Here is a 19,882-nt window from a genome sequence, read left to right on the forward strand (position 1 = left end):
AGCGCAGCACTAATGGCGGCGAACCTGACAACTGAAGAGATTGTTAACTGCGTTCGCGAAGTCTCCAGTGACGATGATGACCCGGAGGAAGACGACTGTGGGTCACCGAACACAGAAGATGAGATCGTGTCGAACATTGATGTTTTAGTGCACATGAACAAAGTCCACTGAACAGTGCCACTGACCTGGAGAGGCAAAGCAGAAGAGTGGGTCTAAAAATTAATCTGCAGAAAACTAAAGTAATGTTTAACAGTCTCGGAACAGAACAGGAATTTACAATAGGTAGTGAGGCACTGGACGTGGTAAGGGAATACATCCACTTAGGGCAGGTACTGACAGCGTATCCGGATCATGAGACGGAAATAACCAGAAGAATAAGAATGGGCTGGGGTGCGTTTGGCAGGCATTCTCAGATCATGAACATGTAGCCATTATCCCTCAAGAGAAAAGTGCATAACAGCTGTGTCTTACCAGTACTCACATACGGGGCAGAAACCTGGAGGCTTACGAAAAGGGTTATACTTAAATTGAGGACGACGCAACAAGCTATGGAAAGAAGAATGATGGGTGTAACATTAAGAGATAAGAAAAGAGCAGATTGGGTGAGGGAACAAACGCGAGTTAATGACATCTTAGTTGAAATCAAGAAAAAGAAATGGGTATGGGCAGGCCATGTAATGAGGAGGGAAGATAACCGATGGTTATTACGGGTTACGGACTGGATTCCAAGGGAAGGGAAGCGTAGTAGGGGGCGGCAGAAAGTTAGGTGGGCGGATGAGATTAAGAAGTTTGCAGGGACGAAGTGGCCACAATTAGTACATGACCAGGGTTGTTGGAGAAGTATGGGAGAGGCCTTTGCCCTGCAGTGGTCGTAACCAGGCTGATGCTGATGATGATGATGATGAACAAAGTCTGCACTTTCATCGTTTGGTGCAGTGACGTATCTGATGTGGTATTGCACAAAGTGGTAGAGGTGGACGCATTCCTAATCGGTCATGTGTGCTGCACGTGCCAGAAGAAAATCACTGATTTCTTCAAATAAAGCAGATTTGAAGTGAGCGAAACGTTTTTATTTGAGAGTATGCTTGTCTGCATACGTGCCTACTGCCAAGATACACCATTTTCATTCCTAGGTTTGTCCATTGGCTTATAACCGCAAGTTTTTCATTACAACAATATTTAAAAATAACGAAGTATTTTCGGCAGTCCCGCGGATTAACAACGCTAACTGTATGTTAGGCTACTTGCGCTGTAACTTCGATAGCTCACTTTCTAACCTAAAACACCTACTCTATAAAACTCTAATATGTCCTAAATTAGAATATGCTACTTCCGTATGGAATCCTGGCCAGCTTTAGAACTTGTCCAAAATAACTCAGTTCAATTTATCTGTTCTAAATATAATAGAACTGCGAGCATTTCTTCCATGAAACATAGTCTTCCTTTGCTTTCTGTTCGACGTAGAATTGCACGTCTAGCCCTCTTTCATAGGATTTATCGAAGACGAAGTGATTTGAGCAAGCATATCTTCTTGCCTTGCTGCGATAGTTGTGTCAGAGTGGAGGCTTAATTGTGCTCCCTGTTCGAGAAACCATCTGAGACGATGACAGACGGCATGTCATCACTTGCATCGAACACGCCTCTTTGCACTGCATGGACATAGTGTGAGGCTTGCCACATAGACACGAAGATGGCCGATTCCTGTTTCTCCAGCAGCGAGCCAATGGAATCCGACAACGACTACAATGTTGTGCAGGGAAAATGACTGAACAGAAAATACTGCAAGACGACCAAAGACGTGAGTGAGCAGGGCCCAAATGAACCGCCTATCCCGACTTGCAGGATTGCCTTTGTGTCTCTCTATGTCTCTAAGAATTTAAATTCTGTACACAGACAGATTCTTAACACCTACCTTGGTAATGTGGCTCTGAAAGGAATTAACGAAGTGCGTTTCAACACCAAGAAAAACATAGTCGCAGTGGAAGTAATGACGCAGGCTGGCCTAGGAAAATTGAAAACCATGCGCATACTAGGACACATAGAAGTCCAGTCGTTCATTGTGCACAGTGTCTCACTGGGGCAGTTGTTATTTCTGATGTCATCATTGACATCAGCGATGATGAGCTACAGAGGCTTCTGTTATCAACAGTGAAGGTAATCAATTTTCACCACTGTGGTCGCTCGATGAGCATCAAGCTTCTTTTTGAGGGAGACACGCTACCTGATCATGTGAAGGTGGGATACACGAGACACCCAGTGCGTCCTTATGTGTCCTGACCACTGCAATGTAACAAGTGCCTAAAGCTAGGCTGTGTCAGCGCTGTACAGGGTCCATTATGAGAGTAATGTGCATTTTCTGGGAAAAATAGACTTATTGACCAGACCTGTACAAATGGTTAAAATTCTTTAAGATACTCTACTCCTGCATCAATACACTTGAGGAGACGTGTCTGCCATGCCTGGAAGGCACCCTGAACGTCCTTGACGGGAATGTCTCTCAGGAACACTGTAACATGCTTTTGGACGTTTTCCACGGTCTCCCAATGCTTTGCTTTCAGCGCTCTCTTCAGTCGGGGAAAGAAAAAATGTCGCACGGAGTCAAGTTGGGACTGTAAAGGGAATGGGGAACAACCGGGGTGTTGCCCCGGGCCAGGAAATTGGTAACGATGAAGGACGTGTGGCTGGGGGCATTGTCATGGTGGAGCTTGACCGTGTCTTTGATGTCAGCCCTCATGCACGCAACCTGGCGTTTCAATCTCTTGAGCACCTCCAGGTAAAAGGCTGAGTTGACAGTTTCTCCCTGCGGTACAAAGTAAAAATTGACGATTCCTCTGGCATCAAAGAAGACAATGAGCATCGTTTTGATGCGAGACTTGCTCATTCGCGCTTTCGTGGGCGGGGGGATGATTTTGTGTCACTTGCTGCTCTGCCTTTTCGATTCTGGGTCGTACTCGAACATCCAGGATTCGTCTCCGGTTACGACAGATTTAAGAAAGTCAGGCTCATTTTGAATCAAATCCAACAATTCTTGACAGCACAAAACTCGAAGTTCTTTCTCATCTTCTGTCAACACTTTCGACACAAGCTTCGTGCAGACCTTGCACATTTGCAGATCCTCAGTCATTACCCAATGTATCACAAATGTGGGCATGCGTAGGGTGTCAGCAATTTGATGGATGCTTAATTGACGGTCAGAACTGAAAACTGTGCGCACATGATCCATGCTTTTGTCGGTTCTGGCCGCTGTTGGGCGTCCAGAACGGTTTCGTCGGCGACCTCCTCCTGGCCCCCCTTGAACGCCTTGTGCCACCTCCCGGACTGTGACCTTGAAATGCAAGTCATCCTTGCAGGCCTCTTGAAGCATCTGGAATGTTTCGGTTGCATTCTTTCCAAGCTTCACGCAAAACTTGAGAGCGTATTGCTGTTCAAGCGAACGCTCCATCGCGTCATGTTATCCGCTCACACTGCTTGGAGTAACCTGGCAACCGGCTGCGTTGGCAGGGCAGAACCCTCGCCACATTTCCGGACCGGTTTTACCACGCTGCCATGGCTGGTCGTGTCATAATAAAATCATGCGCATTACTTTCATAATGGACCCTGTATGTACAGGCCAGACAGCATGCCTCCACTATGCCGGCAGCCACAATGTATCTTCACGCACAATGAAAGAAATGAAGTGCTCAAATCGCAATGGACCTCACGAGGTCAATTCCAAGGACTGCCCTAAAGAGAAACGGGAGATCAAAATATTGACCCAAATGAGCAAGACAAGTATGTCTCACAAGGAGGTGGCAGCATCAGTGCAACACCGAAGGAGACGAATGCGTCGTCAACATGGACAAGCTGTAGGTCCAAACAAGAGCTTCCGGGTGCCAATTCCGCAGGTCCAGCAGAAAATAGTTGAATCTATAGATCTGTCCCAACCATTGCTTCAAGCAGCCACGAAAGCCTGAAATCAAATGTATGGCCATGCTTGCTGCCGTTCGCACGGGCCTTAGACTGGCAGCGCGAGCAAAGACAGGCAGACTGGTGTCGGTGACCCTAGGAGGGTACCGAGCATGCAAAGGCAAAGGACCTGTGTTTGTGGCTGCAGGCACTCAGACTACATATAAGATAGCCCGCCTCCCAACCCGCTGGGACTAGGAGTCAGCCATGACTCTGGCCAGAAGCACACAGGCTGTGCAAGAACACACATGCCCGGGCATTCATAGGCTCACACAGCAAAACCTGCACTGGGAAACCGTCACCAGGCATATGGCCATCCCAGCTGCTGGAACTGGACATCAGCCACAACACCGGACGACAAGTCAGACGAGTCACCATGCATGCCAAATGATGCAACCTGGTCAGGCACAGCCGTGATTTTAAAGTGCGGCACACTGTGGCAGCACGAACAGCGAGCCAGAAAGTAAGCACAGCGTGATGGCATCTGACAGGCCACAGGCCGTACGAAGTATGAGTGCACAAACGACGGACAAACTCAAGATGCGTCCGGCTGCGCAACGAACCGTGGCGATTCTGGCACCGCACAGCTGACAAGACGCTCAATGTGTATTAACAGCGCCCTGTTTCGTGGTACCGTGAGAATGGCCGGGAAATTACGAGGTGTCACGGCAGGGTTGCCCGAGTGTCTAACTAGGCGCACGGCCAGTGAAGCCGTTAAACTACAATGCGTCAAATAATGCATGAAAGTCGTACAATCCTCGCCGCAAGGGCAGAGGCAGTGCTGCGCTAAACCGAAGCAGTAGAGATAAAAAGTAAAACACTCATGACCCGTAATTATCTGCGCCAACAACTGATGTGGCGGGAAGTAATCGGGGATGAAGAAAATGTTTGGGACCCAGTGATACAAGTCTGTTTGCTCGTTATGGGAATGCCAATAGTGATACCAATAAAGGTACATTTTTTAAAAGAATTTTGTTCAAATTGATGGAATAGGAGCTTTAAGAGTGTCTTAAATAGCCACACCTAGTTTCGCCCGTCGCGGCTGCATCCACCAGCTCATTCCCAAAGACGCCAGTATGACCACGCATGTGGTACAGATCAATTTGGAGCCGTTGACTAAGCACGAGAGCGCTCGGTTGATCTGCACCATGCACGCGTCAGCCGAGGAAACAGCCGCCTTTCTTTCTTCTTTATGGTCGTGAACCTTCCTCGTTTACGGACACAGTTCTTTTGTGTCGCCCCGACACTTCCGAATCTACGACTCTATCCGAAGCTGCCACTTATGCCAAAGAATGTAAGATTGCTTGCTCACTTACCGTGCAAGACCAGGCCAGCCAGAAACATAGCCGTGACGCAAGCCAGACTTTTGCATCATATTCACCTGGAACGCTGGTATGGCTATGGTATGTGTAAACTGTTCCTGGACATGCTATTTAAGATGTTTTCTTTTGTAATCAGAAAGCAATGTTAAGAGTGCTTTCCTGATAAAAATAATGAACTGCTCTTACCGGAAAACAGTTGCCGCTGCTATGAATTTCAAATGATGCGGTGTACACATGACATGGTGACACATTTGCCAAAATGGCACTTGGTGAAGTGAAGAGCTCCAAGGTATTTGCAATCGGACACTACAGCGCCACCAGATCCCAAGTAAGCTTTATCCACAAGTCACAGAGGCAAGTGGCAAGTGTTCCTCTGTGCCTCTTGCTCTCAACTCCTTTCCACACAGTCATAAACATGGACGGGAAGCCATGTTCCCTCCCCATAAAACCAAGAGGAAGAGGGGCAAGTGGAGGCAAATAGTGAGGAAGAAAATAAAAGTAAATGCAACTTCTTTGTTGTCCAGCTGCATCATACAAAAGTTGGCATCAGACTACAAATGAAGTTTGTTAGTTGCTCCATGTGAATTGCCTGATTCTCAAACAACTTTCATTGTGTTGGGAAATGATATACATGACTAGTCTGCTTCTTTCATGCTGCAGTTTCTCACCAAGTCGGTGCAGATCGCACTAGACAGGCTTTTGTATTGCCGAAGCAGGTCCAACAATGCTTTCCGACCTCGCCCTCAAGCGGTTAGTTTAGGCCACGGTAGCAACCAGTTACTTCCTTCAGTTAAGCGCAGTGAAGGCCATCACCAAAAACGAACTAAGGCCGAATTGGTCTCGAATACATTGGCTGCGTACAACGAACGGAGCTTTGCGGCCAGATGCCAGAGTTTGGAATAATAAACTCAAAAGTTTCGAATTTGGCCAGCGGTAAACGAAAGTGGCAGTAGTAGATCAAGTGCTGAGCCAGCAATCTCGCGGCGAAAAAAAAAAAAAAAACACTGTCTCGCCACAAAAGGGCACTACTCAGTACCACAGTATCAGCCAACACGGCTACGATATACGCAGGAAAAGATCCGCCAAGATGAGATAAGCAATAGACCGTATGAAAGGCCTCAGCTACTGGGGCTGCTGAAGCAGCGTGCAGTGGTGACAAGATTCGGGAGGTCTAATACGCTTATGCACCTTGCCTTTGGGGTTCGGAGGGTGGAGGTGGCTCGCCGGAAGGCTGCGCAGCAGAGCTCAGCAGGAACTTGTCCTTGTTACGGAGGATCCATCGAAGCAAGTTGTCCAGCCTCTCGTTCAACGAGCGGTCCCTGCGCACTGCCACTTCGTACCCGCGGTTCAAGTCCCACATGAGTCGATGCCGTTGATTCGGCATTCGCAGATACTTCATCTGCGCGGCACCGTCTACATACTCGCGCTGCTCGCCAAGAAGCGAGAAGTTGCCGATCTCGCGAGGCTCGCGGAAACTGGGGAACTTTCCGTTCGACTGCTCCACGGCATCGCGCACACACATGGAGGCAACGTAATCGCCAGGAACGGAACATTTTTGCCGCTCCCGCGCCGGCGCTTTGCCGCTGACGCTACCGCTCAGCGCCATAATTGACGCCAACCACTGCCCAGTGTAGCTTTTCCTCGAGCCGTTCTCGGCGCTATTTTGGCGGCTTTCATTCGCGCAAGCAAAAAAACTGATAGAAATTTCTACAAGTCCGTACGGGTCCTTCTATGGGTCTGATATATATTCCTAACTAACCCATACACTCTTATAATAAGCAAAATTACACCCTTTTGCCACACAACGATAATCGTCATCTAGCCAGCTGTCTTGTCCGCATTTTCTTTCTATAACGCGGCGAGCCCGGTTCTTAGTAGCCATAGAGTTTCTCACTTATAGTAAGGCAAAGCGCGTTATCAGCATGACGTAGCATTCCCGACAGGAAAGTAGCGGGCGCGGCGTTTTCAAAAAAGGAAACGCAAGCAAGGCAGTTGACGATTATCATTGTGTTGCAGAGATACACCCCAAAGGTTGTAGCTTTGCCTTAGAGTGTATACAACTCTTTACACTCTACACTCTAAGAAAAGTTTAACCCTTTGGAGTGCCCCTTCTGCCACACAACGATAATCGTCATCTGCCTTGATGCGTTTCCTTTCTTGAAAACGCCGCGCCCGCTACTTTCCTGTCGGGAATGCTATCATGCTGATAACGCGCATGCCGTTCGTTACTGGAATGTACCGGGCTCGCAGCGTTAAAGAAAGGAAAGGCATCAAAGCAGATGACGATTATCGTTGTGTGGCAGAAGGGGCACTCCAAAGGGTGTAAATTTTTCTTAGAGTGTAATCGTCATCATGTCTTGCCCGCGTTTCCTTTCTTTAACGCTGCGAACCCGGTACTTCCCAGTCACGAACGGCATGCGCGTTATCAGTGTGAGGCAGCATTCTCGACAGGAAAGTAGCGAGCGCCGAGTTTTCAGGAAAGGAAACTCAAGCAACACAGATGCGATTATCGTTGTGGGACAAATATACACGCCAAAGGGTGCAACCGTTTTAAGAGTGTACCAGACTGGTATGCAGCAGATAGATCCCACTGTGCAAAGAGCAAATAGGATGATGTATCAGTCTTTTAAACCCAGATAGAGATTATCACACAACATACAGAAATCTAATTGAAGCACTGATAAAGCATGTTAGAAATACACACACACACTGGTGCCCACACACCTGAAGAGATGTTTTTAAAATGAACTGAATATACAAACCCAAAAGCATTGCCTGCCACGTGAACAGATTAACAAACACAGTTGGGATATTAGAGTGTCAAATGAAAATAAACTGTGTAAACTGTGCAATTATCAAAACTTTTTACAGCTTGTATGCAGATCGATATATTATCCTAAACATGTTTCAACGTAAATTAAAGCACATATTTTCAAAGCGCATAACTTAGTCTGTTGAATTACATTGGGGAAGTTGCATGAGAAAAGTATCAGTCCATTTTTGTAGCAGGTGTGCTCCAGCTCTTTTAATACAAAATTGCATTTACAAATTTTGCGAGACGGATGTGCAACATTTAATGCATATCCAAAACAGGATTACCATTGCAATAGAGTCTATTTACAAATGTAAAACAAAGCACTTTCAAGACTGTGGATACTTACTGCAGCTCTAACATGTGAAGCTGAGTTTGTGAATGCCATAAATTAGACACTACCAATGTGATTTCATTAAAACTTCTTTCTGGGCTAGTTAGTGCATACTTGATTTGAAAATTATAACAGCGCTAACACATGCATCCTCAAAGGAACAAGGACGACACACAAGCGACATGACTACCAACATGAATAGGGTTTATTTTACACTCCATTACCTAAACAATAAGCAAGCAACTTTAGCCACATTTAAACAAACACATAAGAGGAAAAACACAGACTGAAGTACCAACATCACCATGCCCATTTGTGCTCACAGATGCTAACTGGCACATGTTTTTATTATATGAAGCTATTTTCTCCAGACTATATCCTTTTGCATTCATCCCAAAAGTGTTGTGATATGTGACAGAACACAAGTGAGCTTGTGCAAAAAGAACAAACTGGCATGGCACACTGACACGAAGCAAGGAAACAGGACAAGCATTGCTACGTATTGGTACAAGATCTACAGCAACACATCAGAAAATGACAATACAACAATATTATTTAAGCAAAAGTGAGCACAGATCTGAGAACTTATTCAAGTAAGAACATGGATTTACCATTATTAAAACCAGATATTCATGAACAAAAACAGCCAAACATCAAGCGCACATATTGCAAAATCAGAAGACACAATTCTTCACTGGGTGCAAGTTCAACCACCGCACATTGAAATGTGTAAGAGCAGTTTAACCTGTGTAGCCTTCAGCACAGGACAGCAAAGAAGACTATCAGCAACAGGCTTCATATGTAGTGTTTGGAGTCTGATTCAAACCATAATACACTGTTAAAATAAAATCTTTGAGTTTGGTTGTTTCATTCAGCAAAAAGATATTGTCTTGGTCATGCCGCCAAAGTTAACGGATAAATTCGCACCAGCTACATTGAGTCAAAGGAGAAAATGACAAAGTTAGGAAGACAGATGCATGGTGTGAAAGTGATGCTGTGTAAGTAGCACAACTGCTCACTTAAGGCCTCACTCTGCTGCTTTACATGCCTCTGCATACAGACTGAGAAGCTTTACCTATTCACCATATGCTAGTGAAGCCCTGTTTGTTCACTGTGATCACCCACTCAAGGCAGTCACTTGGTTAAGTAGGGTCCTTCGCAACATGTAAGGACACCGACCCGAAACCATGCATAAGTCTTGTAAAATATTGTCAGGTTTTAGCTACCGCGACTGCTCATCAGTAGCTGCATCACTACTGCCAACATGCAGACCATGCAATTCCCCAAGCACTTGTTTAACAGGAGTACTGTAATGAAGAGTGGCAAATTGGGCTATAGCTGGTTCATTAGAAAAACGAGAAGCTATCGTAAGAAAAAATAAAAGCTCTAGAATTTTGATGGCTCTGGCTTGTTTAACATATTCAAACATAAAAAAACTAATTCTAACAGAAAGCCGTAAGGCATGGAGCACTGTTACCAACTGCTGCTTTTTGAAGCTATAACCTGTTATTACCAGGCATTCGTGTACTATAGTTGAAGACATACTGTTCATCGTTACCATGTCTTGTGCATGGGAATTAGTCTCTTTCATAGAGGTTTGGTATTGTTGATACAAAAATATTGTGGTCTATTTTATAAACACACCAAGGTGCGACTTTGCTGGGTGTTACATAATCTAGTGGCTCCTTTCTTCTGACGCAGACTGAAAGGTGCTTTGAATGTAGAATTTCAACAGGAAATAGTTTCTGGCATTGCAGAATTATGGAAGAATTCGCTCCAGTAAGAATTTTACAAATGAGAAAAAACGCATCTGTGAAGCTGACAAATGCCCTGTTGTTAGTGTTTGTAGTCCAAGTGTACTGGAGAGAGTGGAATGTTCGTTGGTTGATGACCATTCGGTAATATTTAGTGGCACTTGTTGAGCACAGCCACGATTGAGGACTACAGCCTGTTTTTCACTTTCATCCAAGTTCAGGCACAGCTTTCCAGTGCCTAACAAAACTGTCAGCTGAACAGCTCTCCTCTCCTGTACACCAAGAAAACTGACTGCTTCTGGTAAAAGATTTAAGGGGGGACGCGGCTTCCGCATCGCGAAAAATTGCCAAAGAATCGATTTTTTGAAAATCACATTTTCAGTTTCTATAAACCTTTTTCTATCTGATACCCAAATATCATCACTGTAAACCACTTAGAAGTGCTTTAAATATTCGTTTTATCAGCCACGGTGGCGAAAAATCTCGCGGAAATCAAGAAAGAACAGCGTTTTTGAAGTCACAATATCTCCGGATCGGCGCGACCGAGCGCCGCCATCATGGTCTCGTTGGACAGCGCATTTATCCGTCTTCAAATTTGCCGCTTCAGCGATCGTCTCCATACAGAAACAAGTGCACAAAAAGCAAATTATTGAAGGTCGTGCCGGAGTCTGCGATTGGCCGCGCCCGCCACGTGACTCCAGCACTGTTCGCCATTGGTCGCGTCGCGCCATTGGTCGCTTGCGTCGTTGTGTGCCGACAAGCGAACGCTACGCACGCTTCGCTTCGCGTTGGTCGGAACAGGCAATGCCTCCTTTACTAGATGCCCGCCGTGTTGCTCGCTTTCCCATTGTAGCGGCGGTTCTATTAGTTGAAGTTAATTCAGCATAAATTCCGTGAGGCGGCCGCTCGTTGCCTTTTCAACTTCCGGCGGATGTGGCAGCGGCGGCTGAATGCATCCGCCAGCGCGTTATAGACCTCGGACTCTGCCCAGGCGGCGCTGCGGATGGATGGATGGATGGAAGGTAGGAGCGTCCCCTTTGAAACGGGGCGATGGCAGTTGCCACCGTGCTCAGATTTTTATTTTGCCTTTTATTTTTATCTGTGTTGTGTGTTATTGAATTTCTCGATTTTCTTTAAATACGTCTTCCTACCCTTTTAACCTTATGTCACCTCTCTGCTTTTGTGCCACCAATCCTCCAATCGCATTTTGCTAATTTCCACCGCATATTTATTTACATGACTATTATTATCTCTGAACCCTAGGGCCTCAGGAAGGGTGACTGTGGCCGCATCGACATCCGGCTTGATACCATCACATTTTAGTATGAGGTGTTCCATTGTTTCTACATATTTACCACACACAGTACATGTGTCTTCTTCTTCGTTAAATTTCTTTTTATAGCTCCGCGTTCTAAGAAATCCTGATCTAGCTTCAAAGAGTAGGGCACTGCCTCTTGAGTTATCATAAAACGCTTCCTTCCTGATCTGCTGTTTCCGGCATCGATATAGTTCCACGCTATGCTTCTTTTCCATTGAATTTATCCAATTTTTACCTTCCGCGTTTTTAACCTGTCGTTTAATGCTCTGTCTTTCTTCGTCCGCGTGTCTGGCATACTTACTGGTTAGCTTCCTAGTTCTTTTCCGCCATTGTGAGTCAACGCTGTTTCTGTATAGGTAATTAAATACCTTAGCTGCCCACCTGTTATCGTCCAATTTCCTCAGGTGTTTTTCGTATAGGATCTTACTCCGAGCTTCCCGTGCTTCGAACGATGGCCAGCCCATGTCCACCTGTACTGCTTCGTTTGTGGTTTTCCCGTAGGCACCTAGTGCTAACCTTCCCACAGCTCTCTGATTTACTTCTAGTCTCGACTGAACCTCTGCCCTTAAACACAGGACCGCATTCCCGAAAGTAAGCCCCGGCACCATTACTCCCTTCCAAATACCTCTTAGTACCTCATACCTGTTGTACCCCCACAATGCCCTATGTTTCATTATTCCGGCATCTCTTCGCCCTTTTGCTATGAGAGACTGTTCGTGCTTTTCCGTGTACATCTGCCCTTTGTTTATCCATATCCCGAGATATCTGTATTCGGCCACTCGGGGTATTTCATGGCCTTGTATTGCAAGCTCCTGATCAGTGGTATCGTTGAAAAAAATCCCACCGGACTTAGCTGCATTAAAACTGAAACCTAAACTGTCTCCTTCGTCTCCATAGTAATTAACCAGAGTTTGCAAATCTTCCTGGCTGTCTGCTAACAGTACAATAACGTCCGCATATCGTCCGCAATATCATCCGTCCGAAATGGTTGAGCAACGACTACCGGGTTTAATACCCGGTAGTCGTTGCTCAACCACCTTTTCGCCTAATCTGTACGACAGATTATACCCTAGATTGCTTCGTTGTAACCTTCTTTCCACGCTTATCATATAAAGCATGAACAGCAACGGTGATAGAGGACAACCTTGCCTTAATCCTTCGTGAACCTCAACAGTTGTCGTACTCTTAATTCCTTCCCATGCTATCTCAACATTATTTTCTCGATATAGTTCCTGTAGAAAATCAATTAGCTCATGACCGATACCTTCAGCTTTTAATACGTTCCACAGGAGTTCCCTGTTCACGTTGTCGTATGCACAACTTATGTCCAGGAAGGCCTCCAGGAAGAGGTCTACTTTCCGCCTTAGCTATTTCTATGCACTGGGTAAGCACGAACAGGCTATCATCATCTAAGCGCCTATCACTTCTGAACCCGTTCTGAAGTTCTCCGAGTATTCTATTACTTTCTACCCATGACTGCACTTTTAATTTCACCGCCTGCATCGCCAGCCTATATATAACTGATGTTATCGTAATTGGTCGGAATGATCTTATGTTCTTCTTATCACCCTTTCCTTTATAAATCATATTCATTTTACTCTGTTTCCAGCTGTGCGGAATTTGCTTATTTGTTATGACTGCCTCCAATGCTTTTATCAGCGTTTCCTTGCTTCTTGGGCCAAGTTCATTAATTAACTTGATTGGAATTTCGCTAAACCAGCGGACGTGCATTTTGGAACATTTCCTTCCGCCTTTTTCCAGTTAAGATTGGTCAGTTCTAAGCTGTTTTCTATTATGCTATTCTGTGTTGCTCCCTCATTTGGGGCGATTACCCTATCGTCTTTCCTAAATGACTTTGCTATAACTGAGCCAATGTAGTTCACAGCGTCATCTCCCTCTAAACAATTTCCTTCGGCATCGTGAATCTGTTCCTGTTTTCTGTGATTAGCTTTACCCAGCCAGCTTATACGGTTCTAGAATTTTCTTGACACCCCTTTAGTTGCATCGCGAACTTCAGCCAGCCAGCGTTCAGAGGACTGCTTTATTTTAGCCTGGACGAGGACCTGACCTTGTTGTTTCTTTTGTCGATAATATTCCCATTTTTGGCATATTTCCTCTTCAGATAACTGCGCCCTCTTTGCTTCTCCGTGTTCCCGAGATGCCAACCGTCGTTGTTCGATGGCCTCCCTAATTTCCTTATTCCACCAACTTCGTGGCTTCCTCTTTCCTCTCCAGCAGTTTACTCCTTTTACTTCTTTTATTTTTGTACTAATGAGTAGTTCTAACTGATTATAATCCCACTTTTCCATGGTATGTTTCTCTATTGCTTCCTCTATGCCGACCGCTATTTGTGCTATTTCTTTGTCATGTAATTTTGCGTACTCTTTTTGACTTCCCTTCATTTCTCTTTTGAGCAGGGCTCCCAGCTGTAGACTAATACGCTTATGACCACTTCCGAGGCTGTACTTCCCCTCTTCATCTATTTCCATTATTGCGAGCTTGCTATACATCCCCTGCGACATTAAGCAGTAGTCAATGGTCGTTTGCCTGTTACGGGATTCCCACGTGATTTGTCCCTGACACTTAGCTTCTCTATTTACTATAACTAGGTTGTGTCGCTCACAGAAGTCTAGCATCAACTTCCCGTTACAATCTGTGTACCATCCAGATCCTCGATGTGGCCATTCATGTCACCCAGCAGACAAATATCGGCACCTTCTCCAAACTGCTTTATATCGTCATCGAGACACTTCACTAGATCTTTGTTCTCTTGCCTGCATTTGTCCCCTGTCCCTAAATAAACTACTCCTAGCCATGCCTTTTTACCGACAATTGTACCTAACACCCAGACATGTTCTTTTCAAGTTAACTTTATTCTTTGCCAATTTGTTCTTTGGTGTATGAGCATACCTACTCCTCCTCCCTTCCTCTCCGTTGTTGTCTATTGCTCCCTTCCCAGACGTAGCCTTCAATAAACGGTGGGTCTTCTAGATCTCCGAGATGTGTTTCGCATAGCGCGTATACACCTACTTCTTCGTCCTTTAACTGCTGTTCTATTTCTAACCACCTCGCTCTCTTTCTACCGCCTTGCATGTTTATGCACCTGATCCTGGCATAAAATTTCTTTTTTTGCAGTTTTCTTTCTAGACTTCCTCATGGCCATTTTATTGGTGTCAGCCTCTATTGTTGTACTTACTGTTGTTTCTACCTAACTCTACGGCCTGAGGCTCAGTGGACCCCCTAAAAAAGCTACTGCCCGACCTGCCAGGCGCCAGCCGATCTTGGCTCCTAGCCTTCCATTAAAGTGGATGCCATCTCGTGTAAAGCCTCCGCCAAAGCCTGCTCTATGCACTTCTCTGTTTACGTCTGCCACTCCAAATCCTTTCTCCTGGCTTAGCTTTCTTATCTCACGAGTAACAGCCACAATGTCCTTGGCAATTGCTCCGTTCCTTCCTTGCACCTCCGGCACTGTGCATACCACGATCTGGACTTGCTGTGCTATCGCCCTGAAATCGTCAACTCCCTCCGCTAATCTTTCCACTACTTTTGCGGCTTCACCATTCAGGACATCATTTAGCCCAGCCGCTACCACTACCAAATTGCGCTCTGCAACATTCTCAGAAAGCTCGCTTTTTGTTTCTCTCAGTACTGCGTCCATTGTCTTGCCTGGCAACGTCCCGACTGCTACCTGCTTATCACCCTTTGCACGCTCCAGTATAGCTCTTTTGCACCTCCTTATATTTGAATCACCACCGATAAGTACTAGGGCATTCTTTCCTGCCCTCCTAACTTCCAGGTTATGCTTATCATTGGCTATGAGCTCATTCTTTGGGGTTAGCTTGTTCCCCTCCTCTCCTCGCGCTCGCTGGCGCCCCTGTGGCTGCAGCGTCGCCTCACTCGGGGCGTGTTGCGCTGCCTGGCTATAACTACGCCGATTCACCGGCGGCGAGCCGACTCCCGCTTGCTCTGGCTCCCTTCCTCCCACTTCGGCTGTAGGGTCTACCTAACGTTACTACACTAGCTTCAGTTTTAAAACTCGGCGCCGTTGCGCGGAACCGCCACCCGTCCTAGCCTTCGTGGCGCTGCAGTCGCGCCCGGCTTCACTTCCTCACTGGCCGGCTACGCGGGCGGGCAGGACTAAGCACGCGGTACAGCGCTGGTGTATTCTGTGGTTCGGTGTTGACGGCGAATTTCAGCAAGCATGTCATCCGTGGAACTGTAGCCTTCGCCGAGTTTCTTAATATCAGCAGACGATGCCGACGTGCTGCGTACCTGGCTGCAGACTCCAGAGGCCGCTTCGGAACGATGTCGACAGTTCGGCGCACCACTTTTTCTGTGCTCCCAGCAATGCGATGCTTTGCTCGGCGTGAAGCAGAGCGATTCCTCGTGCCGACCGGGAACTCTCTGCGAAAGCAACGGCACGCGCTCGTGCCACTGCTCCCACGTTCGTCCTCGTCTTCCACAGCTGGCTGCGTGGCCGTTCATCTTTCCAGCGTAGAATTTCACTTCACTTCTGTCGTCGTAATGGGGAGGCCGCGTTTACGGGGGTATGAGCCATTGCTTAAGGAAGTATGAGCCATTCATGGTCTTACGTAACGGAAAGATTTAATTTTGAGAGAGAGAAATAAACTTTATTGTAAGACCAGGCTTCTTGAACCCAAAGGTGGGTGGTCTCCTGAGTCCAGGTAGCCATGGCTCGCTGCCGCCGCCCGAGCCCTGTTCACCAACCGCAGCTGGCTGTCAGGGTCTTGCGTCACCAGCAGAGCCTCCCACTGGTTTTCCAATTCTTCTGAATCCGCCTCTTTCTGCATGTTATCGCCTGGTGGTGATGATGATGATGGTGGTGCTTCTCGATTATTCCTGCATCCAAGCACCATATGGCGCAAGGTGTTGGGCGTGTCCGGCGGGCAGAACTTGCAGTCTCGCCCGTAGATGCCCGGGTACATGGCGTGCAGCAGTGTTCCGTGTGGGTAGGTTTCAGCCTGTAGTCTTCTCCAGGTTACCGCTTGGTCCCTACTCATCGTCTTATGCGTGGGCGGGTAGCGACGCCTCTGCTTCCTGTAGTGCGCCAAGATATCCGACTATTTCCTGGATATCCGTTCATCATCCTCGTCACAGTCGTTGGTACGTGTTCTCTGCGCGTCGGAGATGGCTCGGCGTGCATGATCTCGAGCCGCGGCGTGCGCCGCCTGGTTCCCAGTGAGAGACTCGTGCCCCGGCGTCCAGAGGATTTGTGCTGCTTCTATCTTGGTGTTGTTCAAGACCTGAAGTGCTGCCTTTCCAATCCTTCCGTTCATATACCTTCTACATGCTTCTTGCGAGTCCGTCACCACGGTAACCATGGCCTTCTTGCACGTTGCGATGGACAGGGCTATGCCCACCTCTTCCGCTGTGCTCGCGTCCTTGGCACGTATGGATGTGGCTGTAAGTTGTTCGCCCTTCTCGTCGACCACGCTGATTGCGAATCGGTCGTTGGTACTGTACGAAGCTGCATCCGTATATCTAACGTTTTCTTCTTTGCTGTTGGTGCGTTCGAGTATGCGCTTGAGCGCCTGTATTCTCGCCTGTCTCCTTTCCTTGTCGTACTCGGGATGCATGCTTCAGGGAATGGCACTTATGTTTAGCTTGTCTCTGATCTCGTGTGGGATACGCTGAGGTAGGTGCCTTTCATCCTCGGCTTGGTAGCCCAGATCTTGCGGCAGGGCTCTTCCCGTCTTTGTCAGCTTTAGTCTCTCCAGTTGGTTGACGTTGTGCGCTTCCACGAGCTCTTCCCACGTGTTGTGGACTCCCATTTTGAGTAATTTTGCTGTGGATGTAGAGGGTGTCAGGCCCAATGCAATTTTGTATGATTTTCTGATGAGGGCGTTTACTTTGTCTCGTTGACTGTTCTTCATGTCAACGTATGGGGTCCCGTACGTGACGATGCTCGTGAGCAGCGCTTGTATCATTTTCGTGCAGTCTTCTTCCTTGAGTCCGTGGCTTTTGCTCGTCACTCTTTTGATAAGGTGAGTTATTTGTTGCACTGTTCTCTGAATTTTTTCCAACTCTGCTCCTCCGGCCCCGTCCTTTTGAATCAGGAGTCCGAGGATGCGGAGCGTCGTAACTTGCGTAATCATGATGCCTCCCACCTTTACTACCGGGTCTGGTATCTGCTGCGGTTGTCGGCCTCTTGTGCGCTTTCTTAGCACCAAGAGCTCCGATTTTTCAGGTGCGCACGTCAGTCCACATGCTTCCAGGTACTTTTCCGTCGTGTCAACCGCTTCTTGCAGAGCGTCTTGCTGTTTACCTGTCGACCCTCCCGTAGTCCAGATGGTGAGGTCGTCAGCATATATTGCGTGACCATTCCCTTCTATTTGCTTCAGTTGCTTGGGTAGTGAGGTCATCGCCAGATTGAATAGCATCGGCGAAATGACGGAGCCTTGTGGCGTTCCCTTTCGCGGTATGTCGAATTTCTCAGAGCGTAAGTTGCCTATCCCCACTGTGGCTGTCCGTTCTTTCAGAAAAGCTTTGATGTAATTATATACTTTTTCGCCGCAGTTATATACGTTGAGATGCTGCAGTATGGCTTCGTGTGACACGTTGTCGAAAGCCCCTTTCATGTCAAGTGCGAGGATGGCTCTTTTGCTGTGCGTGTCCAGCTTGTCGATGACTTTTTCCTTGATTTGCAGCAACATGTCTTGCGCGGACAGGTGAGCTCTAAATCCGAACATAGTGTTTGGGACGTGTTCGTTGTCTTCGAGATAGTCGATCATGCGGTTGGTCACCATGTGCTCGTAAAGTTTTCCAGCACACGAGGTTAGGGATATAGGTTTAAGGTTCTGCACGCTGATGGGCTTGTTGGGTTTAGGTATCATGGTTACCTCGGCATGTTTACATTCCGGTGGTACTTTACTGTGTTGCCAGCACTCGTTGATGTATTTTAAGAGCGCGTCTACAGAGGGTCCGTCAAGGTTCCAGAGTGTCTTGCTGTTTATTCTGTCGTACCCTGGCGCCGTGTTGCGGGTGAGCTTGCTCAAGGCCCTCTCGATTTCTGCTTCTGTGAAGGGCCGGTCCAGTTTTATATTTGGGTTGCCTCGATACTCTTCGAAGTGCGAATCTACAGTTATGTTCCGCTCCGTACCGAGGAACTTCTCCTTCACTATTTGATAATGTCTTCTTCTTTCCCCGGGTGGTTGTGTATGAGTCCCTGCACTTTCTGTTTTGCGGCGTTCTTGTTCTCCTTCTTTGATAGGAGAGTTGAGCACCGCCCAAGTGCGCTTGCTGCTTAAGGTACCTTGAAGCTTGTTACATGTTTCGCGCCAGTTCTTTCTTTCAAGTTGTTCAGAGTACTCTTGCGTTTCCTTGATCAGCTTAGAGATTCGAATTTTGAGTTTCCGGTTACACTTGTTACGCTGCCAGCGGCCAGCGTTTGGCGAGACCCCTCCGCGCCTCCCACAGGTGGAGTAAGTGCGGGTCGACCACGGGGGTGATTTGCGACAGCTGGATTGTCCTCGTATGCTTCTCGGCTCTTTCCACGACTCCTCTGATCCATATTTTTATGTCGTCTATCGTCGCATTAATGGCGCTCTCATCTTTGCGAAAGGCCTGCCAGTCCGTGATGTTGGCTTTTCCGATCTTCATCATTACTTTGTGGTGCGGAATGATCGTTTGCACTATATAATGGTCGCTACCAAGATTCTCGTCCATGCAGCTCCACTCATACTGTTTGAGTCCGTGTACGAATGTGAGGTCGGGGCTGGTGTTTCTAGATACACTGTTGCCGATGCGCGTGGGTGTCTGCGGGTCGTTGAGTAGCGTGAGGAGGTGTTTCTTTTTCTTTGAGGCCGCATAACCCCCGGCCACATGGGTAGCATTAAAATCTCCAACGACTATCAGCCCGTTACCCTTGCTCAGCTTCTTCACCTCTCTCATTAGCTTGTCTAGATCCTTTAGGTGGTCCTTTGGGGGGCTGTACACGTTGAACACAAAGAGGCTTTGCTGCTGTTTTTTCTCGGGTACGATTTCGACGAGGGTGTGTTCGATGCGGTGTTGGATGTCGTGTCGTTGAGCGTTGATGGCCTTCTTGGTCAGGATTGCTGTCCTTGCTTTACCGTCAGTGACGTGAGTGAGGTAACCACTGACATTGAATTCTTCTGCTTCGGTTTCTTGTAAGGCTATAATATCTGGGTCAAACTGCTTGCAGAATTGTACAAGGTTGCTTCTCTTACTTCGGATAGAATGACAGTTCCATTGCCAAATTTTGAGCCGTGGGTGTTGGTTGTAGTCATCTTCCTCTTTAGTTAGCCTCCCTGCATTATCTTGGCTTCTCTCGCAGGGTACTTAGGTTTCTTGCGAGCATTATCTCTTTCTTCTAGCATGTGAATGCGTTGACTGAAAGTTTCTCCGGATTGTGTCATT

At 47.1% G+C, this 19,882-nt stretch overlaps 1 protein-coding gene across 1 annotated transcript in view; it reads right to left on the reverse strand.

Annotated features, from left to right (window-relative positions):
• LOC142584711 (decapping and exoribonuclease protein-like) overlaps nucleotides 1-6,880 on the reverse strand; it is a 59,362-nt gene extending 52,482 nt beyond the window's left edge. Inside the window, exon 1 of the mRNA XM_075694919.1 lies at nucleotides 6,461-6,880. Within this exon, the coding sequence (XP_075551034.1) occupies nucleotides 6,461-6,873 (413 nt within the window). The 5' untranslated portion in view covers nucleotides 6,874-6,880. The remainder of the gene's footprint in view (nucleotides 1-6,460) is intronic.
• Between the last annotated feature and the right edge of the window lie 13,002 nt (nucleotides 6,881-19,882).

The sequence above is a fragment of the Dermacentor variabilis genome, chromosome 6 (genome assembly GCF_050947875.1).
Source record: "Dermacentor variabilis isolate Ectoservices chromosome 6, ASM5094787v1, whole genome shotgun sequence".
NCBI classification, from domain to species: domain Eukaryota; kingdom Metazoa; phylum Arthropoda; class Arachnida; order Ixodida; family Ixodidae; genus Dermacentor; species Dermacentor variabilis.